At 34.0% G+C, this 9,541-nt stretch overlaps 1 protein-coding gene and 1 long non-coding RNA gene across 2 annotated transcripts; both read left to right on the forward strand.

Annotated features, from left to right (window-relative positions):
- Positions 1-3,706: 3,706 nt before the first annotated feature.
- On the forward strand, positions 3,707-4,302 carry LOC133828831 (uncharacterized). The gene is made up of 3 exons (XR_009891335.1): positions 3,707-3,904; positions 4,001-4,077; positions 4,234-4,302. It is a non-coding gene; the product is annotated as an uncharacterized LOC133828831 (long non-coding RNA).
- A 4,175-nt stretch (positions 4,303-8,477) lies between these two features.
- LOC133831905 (protein FAR1-RELATED SEQUENCE 5-like) lies at positions 8,478-9,209 on the forward strand. Its single transcript, XM_062262310.1, has one exon. It carries the CDS (start codon positions 8,478-8,480, stop codon positions 9,207-9,209), a length of 732 nt encoding a protein of 243 aa, XP_062118294.1.
- The last annotated feature ends 332 nt before the right edge of the window (positions 9,210-9,541 follow it).

A 9,541-nucleotide genomic window follows, 5' to 3' on the forward strand; every position in this document is an offset into this window, starting at 1 on the left:
AAAGAAAATCGAGTCATTATTTAATCTAATTTTTTCTGGGTTGATTGTGTAATAGGCATCGAGGGTTCCGTCATTGAACGCACTACAAAGAAAGTGGAACTGAAATTAGCAGTTTATGTTCTTGAGGTACGAAACCTGAGTTTGTAATTTAAGGACATTGGTGAATAACTTCAGTCATAATGTTGTTGCATGTGTTGTATCACCAAAACCATATTGGTATCTACATGCCAATCAATAATCATTTTGTATTCATTTTGAAGCTGATAATTTTAATTCTATTTTATAAGTAGTATACTATCCTTTTATGAGTAGATTTTGTATGAATGGAAAATTGCAATGACAATTACTTTGCAAAAATGGTTAGCTCTGCAACGTTAAATCAATATGCCTAATAATAATCTGTGATTAAACTTTTTGCATGTTTAGAGATTCTGTACTGTATATTTAGTTCATGAGCCGAACTCCTAATTTTATTATCATTCTATTTATAGGCGTGATATTAAATAGTATATCTTGAGTTTTAAACATGCACATAACCTATTTGATTGAATGCTCTAAAAAAAGTACAACTACTACTTAATATTATATTTTATAGACTTTTTTTTATCGTGAGATACCCAAGCTCTGGATTTCGAGATTAAGTTGGATTTGATATGTATGTAGAAACTAGTTTATTTAGTATTTCTAATTAATTATTGTTATTGTGTTGAGTGTTTGACATTTACTTGTTTGCAATAGTAAGAAAATTTCTTGATACATTGTCAAGTAGAGTGACTAATTTAGGGCCAAAGTAAAATAGATACTTGAAAGTGAACATTTAACTAGTTCCTGTCCTAAATTGCTTTTACTTATGAAAAATCCAATAATATAAACTTAGGGGCATCATAGAAATCACATTGAAATTGTAAACTTTTCCCCTATGACACATTAGTTACTTTGTCAATTGTTAATATTTTTTCCTTGCATAAGTCAAATTTTTTATCTGAATACTTATTGGCTAACCATCAGGCTGGTTTTGTTACTTTGAGGAATCAATTGATGCAAATGAGCATTGTTCTTGGTATCATTATTTTTCATGAGTCCAAACTTCAAAATGGAGTTGCAAAACTGAGTCATTGCTTTTTCTTGTTAGCAATAATAGAACTTGTTAAGTGTAGCTTGGCTCATCATGCCTTGAGATATGTATATTTTTGTTGACAAGGACCTATGATTCTCAAATAAGCTGTGGAAATTATTCTTTAATACCTATCTAGAGCACTGATTTGGTTTTCCTTTTATGTTTAGTATCATATTGTTTACATTGCATTCATTATTCAGAGGTTCATTTCTCTTTTCTGTGAAGGACCATTATCTTTAGAAAAAATAATAATCTCCTTACTCTTTATTTCCATTTTTCAAGACTAAAAATAACAAATAATCTCCAAACTATGTCTGAAAACAGAGAAAGACTATCTAATTATCTTAATGCTTCATAAATGCTCCCATTGCAACTTGTTTTGGCTGCCCTATATTCGTGCCTCGGCTCATTTTCTTAGCTAGTCAACTCAACTTCCACATTCACAACTTCATGTTGATGCAAGGATTAAAAACTATAAAAGATATCCACTAAAATGTTAGCAAATATTCATTATTGTTGTTTTATCCTCTCTTTGTTGTTAACTTGTAATTTATACTTGTTAGATGTATCTTTTGTAAGTAGCAATTTATTGTGGACAAATTATTAAAAAAAAAAACTAATATATTTTTTTTTTAAATGCTGACAGCTCCAATAAAACAGTGAGGATTAATTTATTATATGAACTAGAGGTTGTATAAGTTTACAAGTAGAATTGTCCTTAATTTTGGAGCTAATTCTTGACTTTTTGCAGGCTAAATTAATTAGTTGTTGCCTGAATCCCTGTGCTAGTCATAACTGATTGATTATTTTCAAATGACGATTAAACGAAAGCGTGGTGCTGTGACTAGTAATGATAAGGTGGCTAAGAAGGGTGTGGTTAAGAACGAAAGGGTCACTGCTAAGAAGGACAATGTGACTGATTTAATGTGGGTATTTGTTACTAGTGTCTTTTTCAATTAGTCTGTTGAGTATTGATTAACTGGCCACATTATTTTGTATTTAATGTTTACTATGTTCTATTATCTTAGGAGTGTTACAATTGAGAAAATGGCAGCAGAAACATCCCAAAAAATGAAGGCCACTATAAGAGAGCAAAATCGAATTCAGCTCGTTGGGGTATGATACTGTACTTGGAATATAATCACACTTTGAATTTTTTTATGTGTTATTTATTAGGAATGATTAATGGTATTATTTGGTGTCGTGTAGATGCAGAAGGAGCTGGTTGGGAAATGGAGGGCTGCTTTCAATACAGCCTCCCCAAGCAAGTCTGGGAAAAAAAAAGCAATTAATACAACTTCTTCTAACAAGTTTGGAGAAGATGAGGTTTGTATAGAGGTTGATTCACATGACATAGTCACAAGATGTTCCTTTGAACGGGTAGTTAGGATAGTGAGTTGCTTATCTAATGAACAAAAAGCAATGGTAGTAGCGGCAGGATTTGGTTCTTATTTAAATGTAGATTTTCCACATGCGTACAGTCCACTAGTTCAGTGGCTTGTTCAGGGGGTTGATGTGGGTAGTAACTGTCTCAATCTGTATGGACAGAAGATTTATTATCGAATAGGATTTTACAACGTGTAATGGACATTTCGAATGGAAACTTGCCCATTAAAGTTGATGAAATGGTCCGTGATAAGGATCTGAAGGCTAGGATTTCGAGTGGCAAACCTTGAATCTCTCTTGCATATTTGGAGAAAAGTCTTAATAATTACAAGCTGGCTGATGATTTTTTCCTAGGGAATTTCATTCTTATGATTGTTGGTAGCATCTTGGTCCCTAGTGCTGGACCGGATATTCGACCCAGTTACATAAATGCAGTAAGTGATGCCACCAAGATTCGGTCTTACAACTGGGCCGACCACTAGTACAACACGCTAATGAAATCCATTGGCAAGTATCAGTCTAATTCTACATATCACATAAACGGATGCACTGCCTTTCTTCAGGTAATCATTCTCTTTAATATCTAACTTATCCACTTTATCATATTTTATTTATCTTTACTTTGCATACATTGTTTTACTTGTTACTTACCCATATCTATTTTTCTTTATAGCTTCTATACTTTAACCATATTGATATCCCCAAATTTTCTGTTGACCGGAGTGTTCCTCCAATTAAATTTTGGAATGATTCTTCTTGCAAAAGGGTGAAGAATCATATTTGTCACAATGGTGGTTATAGTGGGTACAAAACTGTAAGAACCTTCTTATACTTCCTTTTTTTTAATTTTATTTTATTAAGTTTCTTGTATTTTATGTTGACTAATGTTGTCTGTTGATACCAGATCAAACTCATGGATGTCCTGAATGACAATGATACTAGTCTGTCTACCTCATATAATGATGTTATTAATTTATTGATGGAGAAGGTTACCAAGTTGTGTTGTCAAATGGATTCCTTGGTTACCTTAGTGGAGGGCTTACCAGAGGTCATTAAGGGAATGGTTTCAAGGGAGATGAAGAACTTCATTGCAAGCAATGTGGTTGTGGATGGTCCTCCCAAACAGGATGAACATACTGCTAAAGATAATGCAGAAAAAGACACTGAGGGAGCTGGATTTCCTCCCATTATGGACCTGACCAATGTGATCGATGAGTTCCGGAATGCTAGCAATGACCATTTCAAACGCCCTGATGAACCGAAGAAGTGGGGGAAGGAAGGTTATGAGAAGTTTCACTCAAGTGAAGGTCTTGTAGCAGGGCCTTTCAAGTTGTCTTCATTGATCTCCTTACAGATGTTCAAGTTGGCAGAGTTCATCTATAACCCGGAACTGCAAGATTCGTAAGTTTCGATAATTCCTAAAATTATTACTGTCAAGTGATTATTATACGAAAATAATTAAGTTGATTTTCATTTTCATTGGATGCAGTTATGTAGTTTGTGATTATGACGAGCTTAAATTGGATAGGGAATGCATGAGGTCAATTCAGCCTCATAACAGGGTGCGCAAAGAGGTATAAATTGGTTCAACTATATGAATAATAGTTTTGTAATGATAACTGTTGCTTGGTATGATTGAATGGTCATTTTAAGTTTTCTTATTTACTTCATTTCTTTGCATTGAATGTTTAGTTCTAAGGTAGTTTAGTGTACTAAATGTTTGTTTTCAGATAATATCGGCCTATGCACAGATCATGACTTTTAAGGAATGCCAAAAATTCCTTATCGATTCTTGTCCTTTGATCTGGTTAATCACACTAATGCGTGACTCAGTGCATCCGAAGGAGTCCAGCTCGGCACTCCTGACCCGAACCCTCGTCTCGGTGAATCGAAACGAGTCCAGATCTTGTGTAATCACCCTGACTAGTCCCTCGGTCACCTGTAATGAGTTGCATGGATGCCGGTGCACTCGAAAGAGCGCCGAGACGGTGTTAATCACACTAATCACACTAGTTGCATAAGAATATTTTTTATTGCTATTATTTTATCTATCTAATTATTTTGCATAATATAACGAATGCATGCATTCAACTATAAGTAGATGTACATAATGAATTACTAATTAAACATACAATAAAATAAAAAATATCCTTATCGTACGCATAAGACAAATTTTTTTTTGAAATCATATATGTTGAATATAATATTCTTTACAGTAGTTATCTAAATTTACTTTCAACACGTTTTCCTATTTTGTTTACTTTTCTCATGCATGCTTCGTGTAGTGCAAGGATTTCCTCTTTTATGATAATACCGTATTTAATTTTTACTAGATAGAAAATAAAATACTTTAGACTGAGACTAAAATAGTTACTTAGTATTATCTATGTTGAACATAAAAGACAACATGAACCCTATCTTTCTATTCAATCAAACATGGCTTTACCTGATACGTTACTAAAATAAAAATACATTATAAAAAATCTAGTGGTGATATAAAATGGACCAACAAGTGATTATTGCAGCTATACCCTAATATAAAACTAGAAAGATTTCACTCTTGTTGTAAAGTATACCCTAGCCGTGTGGTTATTCACTACAGATGTCGTCTAAAGACTTCACGACCCCCACCCAAACTATGACGATGAACAGCCCATCCGGGTCGAAAAGTGTTCGTTGTTCAACTCCTGCTTCAATCCGTAGTAGGTGTCTCCATTTGGCTGGTACAGGTGGATGTACAAATTGCATCATTCAAGAGTCACTCCGAGCTCGAGACCGACGTCTTCGTGGTGTTGGTGGTTCGCATGCAAAGAAGGGACATCTTGCATCTCTAGAGCTAGCTGGCATGTTGTACGCCATAGTGGAGGTTGCACAAGCTTGCATCGAGAAACTGAGGGAAGTTGAGGAGCACATTGAGAAGGCTGCTGACTTGGGCGACTTGGACCTTGACGATCCAGATGTTGTTCAAATTGACTGAGATATCATGGAAAAATTTCGTCCTTTGTACTACTTCTAATTATTAGCATTAGAATAAAGATTCATAGACTCATTTCATATGGTGTATGAAGCCATTATTGGTGATCCATGCATATCATGCATTTGGAAATACCTTGGCATTAGGATAACTAATTCGGCATCATTAGATGTTCTTTTTTATGTGTTACCACGTATGGTTTAAAATGATGAGGAGGAAATGATCTTGATTGTAACTTTTTTATGAGTATTAAATGTATTAAAGTTGCTTTATATTTGTCTACATGATTTAACTTTTTGTTCATTTTTTTAGAAGTGTTCTTGAGTTTTTTAAACAAGTTGTTAGGAAGAGACATGATAGCATTAAATAAATAACATTAAAGATTTAGTCAGGAGAAGTCATCCAAAACATCACCATAAACGGCAAAATATAACAAAACATAAATAAGAACTTTCAAATCCATACAAATAACTTCCAACTACTATCAAAAGACATTCAAGTAGATCATCTGAACACTAAAAATTAACACGACAAGAGAACACTCAATTCATACATATTAATAACTTCCAACTACTATAAAAGAAATACACTACAAATAGAATGACTCTAAATTTTCCCATCTCCTCCTGCACTATCTTTGACATCCTCCACGTTGAAGTCGGTCTCTTTCTTCTCATCACCCTCTTCTTCAACTCCTTCGTCATCTTCTTCACCAATGTTATTCTTGAAAACGTGTGTATCGATAATCCATCCACAGTCCACAAAATGTTGTTTCAGAGGGTTAAATGAGCCCATCTGGAATGAGTTGTAAGCTCTGACTGCCTGAACGAAACAACGATAAGGGATTAAAATGTTGTCATCAGTCTTTAAGAACTCCTCATGGGCAACTTTCCAGTTGGTGAACACACCAGATCTTGGCCCTTTGAATAAGACATAGAACATGGTCACTCCCTCCATATGCAATTAAGAATCTAATACTGCCTCAAATAACCACTCCTAGAGATTTTCTCAAATTTAAATACTCTAGGAATGGCACAACTGAATCATGGCACTATGTACTTATATTCAAATGGTAGAAATGGTTACTCTATTTTTTTTTTAAAGATAAACGTTGGAAATTTAATTGGAACTAAAAAAACTGATTGAAGTATTCTTTTAATGTTAGTCAAATATTACAATTGACCTTTTATTCTTCTACTAATTACAAAATATTGAGCCGTGAGGCATGCACTGGGTAAGCTTTATAACATAGAAAAGTGTTTTTACTTATTCAAGAAACTTGCTGACTTTTCTCTTTAAGAATTGTCACATCTACTTTAAGTGTGTGTCCATTTAGGTGATTAGTCTCAGGTGCACTTTTAAGCATTAAATGATGATTTTATATATATAAAGGGAATTCCTTCACATATTATAAAATAGGGTTAGGGAAGCAAACTGCAAGAAAATATTAGTGTAGTTACATCCATGATTCAACTGTCAAATTTAATGTTTTATATGGTCATTAGTTATTGTATTAAAGATATGCATTTAATTGCATAACCTAACCTTCCCCGCACAAGTCAATTTATAAGGTGGTAGCTACGATGCATGAGTTTATCACAAGTCCATCAACACACTTTCATTACAAAAAATAAAAATTAACAAAATTGGAAGACATATTTCCAACTCTCTTTGATGATGATGCTCTAGAGTTTCGTATCTATCAAATAGATATGGCAATGCATGTATATTAAGCAAAGTTAGGATCTCAAGGTCTGTTTAATAACTATTAATTTTTCTTCACCCTAATACATTCTTTATTTTCAATTAAATTGTTGAGCAATCTATCTATATATCCTTCCTAATGCAATGTTTTGTTTAATAAAACAGTCATCTTACATGATAAGTAGTCAAGCTAGGGAACCACTACAAGTAACACTACAACATCTATGAAGGTATGTATCATGCATTTATTTTTTAAATATACGAATTTTTTAACTGGAAATGTATTCTTACTTGTGAATCATGCATGTGGATACATTCTTATTTATTTTAATCTAAGTCTTAATTAACGAAAAATAATTTGTACATGTTAGTAAAGATTATAGTGCTCCATAAACGTGTATATATGTTGGTGGTATAATGATGATATTATCCGTAGTTAAATCTATGTAGTCATACGTGTGGCTTTATGAAATCACAATATTATTAAGTTATACATATGTAATATATGTAGTCTAGTCACAATTACTGATTTTTTATTTTTTTAAATAAAGAATATACATTTTATTAAAAGAATCTTGAATGAGACAATAATTTATTAAAAAAACAAATTTTCTAATGATAGTGTTCAAATAAGTTGCTAAATCACAACTCATGATAAATCAATAAAATCTCATTTGTCTATTTTTTTAGTCCTCTTTTTTGGATAATGTTTAAGGATTTGATACAATTCCACATTATTACTTACACAAAACCATTGTCAAAAAATATAAGTTTTTATATTAATACCAAGGGCTGAAAGTACATTTGAATATCATTTTTTGCCAACTATTCATGGCCTAGCAATATGGGTATTACTAAAAGTACAACACACATAAATTGGGCCCATTTTCATTTAAAGATGTAGCCCAATCACAATAGCGTGTCAAATGCCCAATAATAAATGCGTTTATTCCATAATCCATATATAATTTAAACTGAACAAAATATAACATGGTAAATTTAAGAAGTTTTACAATTTCTTTACAGATGGTAGACGTTGATACAAGTTCAAATCCTGAGTGGGCTTCGATAACACAGGAGTTAAATATAACTAAAATAGTTAACGAACTAGAAAAAATGGACATTGTTGGTAAGTATCTAGATTCGGTTGATAAGTGGGAGTCGTTCTATGAAATACATGCAAAGTGGATGGGGTTTGGCAAAAGGTTAGATGACGTGAAGAGAAGAAATGGGGTAGTATCAATGAGAAGGTGGGTTTGTACAAGAGAAGATTATAGACGGAGTGAATAGGTGAATATGCCCAATCGCCAAAAACGATCAAGACCAATCACAAGATCTGGATGTCAGGCAGCTCTCAGAGTGGTTCACATGAAAGATAACGACTTATGGTTGGCAAAAGAATTCAGCCACGAACATAATCATGAAATGGTATCGATCCCTGAGTTGCAATTTCTCAAGAATAATCGTGTGGTGTCCGACGGTTTGCTTGCACAAGTTCGTTCGATGAACTCAGTCGAGATAAAAAATTCTCAGATTATGTCCCATATTGCTATGCAGTCGGGAGGTTATGAAAGAATTCCATGTCAAGTCAGAGATGTGTACAATAGAGTAGCAGGAGCAATTAGGGAAGAAAAACTAGAAACTGATGCGGAAGGTGCATTAGGATTCTTGGATTGTCTTTCTGCGCGAGATCCAAATTTTTTTGTGTACCACCAAGCTGACACAGAAAACAGACTCGCCAACGTATTCTGGGCCGACGGGACTGCAAGAATTGACTACCGGGCATTCGGGGATGTGATACCATTTGACACAACGTACATGACCAACACGTACAACAAGCCATTGTGCATTTTGATGGGTGTCAACCACCATTTCTCAACTTGTGTTTTTGGGTTTGCGTTGCTCGTAAATGAAAAAATGGAGACTGACTCATGGATGCTAAGAGCATTCTTAGAATGTCACCATAAAAAAAAACCTTCAGTCGTGGTCACTGACGGGGATAATGCAATGCGTGAGGCAATAAAATAAATACTCCCATAATTCACACATCGATTATGTGCTTGGCATCTAAGCACAAATGCATCTAGGGCTGGTAATGATCCTGGATTCACAAAAGCATTCAATAATTTGATGTACTCATACTACAATGACGAGGTGTTTGAGAACAAATGGAAAGAGTTGATGGAGACATATCAAATGGAAGACAACGAATGGTGCCAACTCCAATACAGAAGAAAGCGAATGTGGGCAGAAACCTACCTCCATGGGCAGTTTGTTGCTGGAATGAGAACAACACAACGCTGCGAGTCAATGAATTTCTGCCTAAAAAAATTCCTTTTGAAGAGATACACCCTACGTGA

The sequence above is a fragment of the Humulus lupulus genome, chromosome 4 (assembly GCF_963169125.1).
Source record: "Humulus lupulus chromosome 4, drHumLupu1.1, whole genome shotgun sequence".
Taxonomy (NCBI): domain Eukaryota; kingdom Viridiplantae; phylum Streptophyta; class Magnoliopsida; order Rosales; family Cannabaceae; genus Humulus; species Humulus lupulus.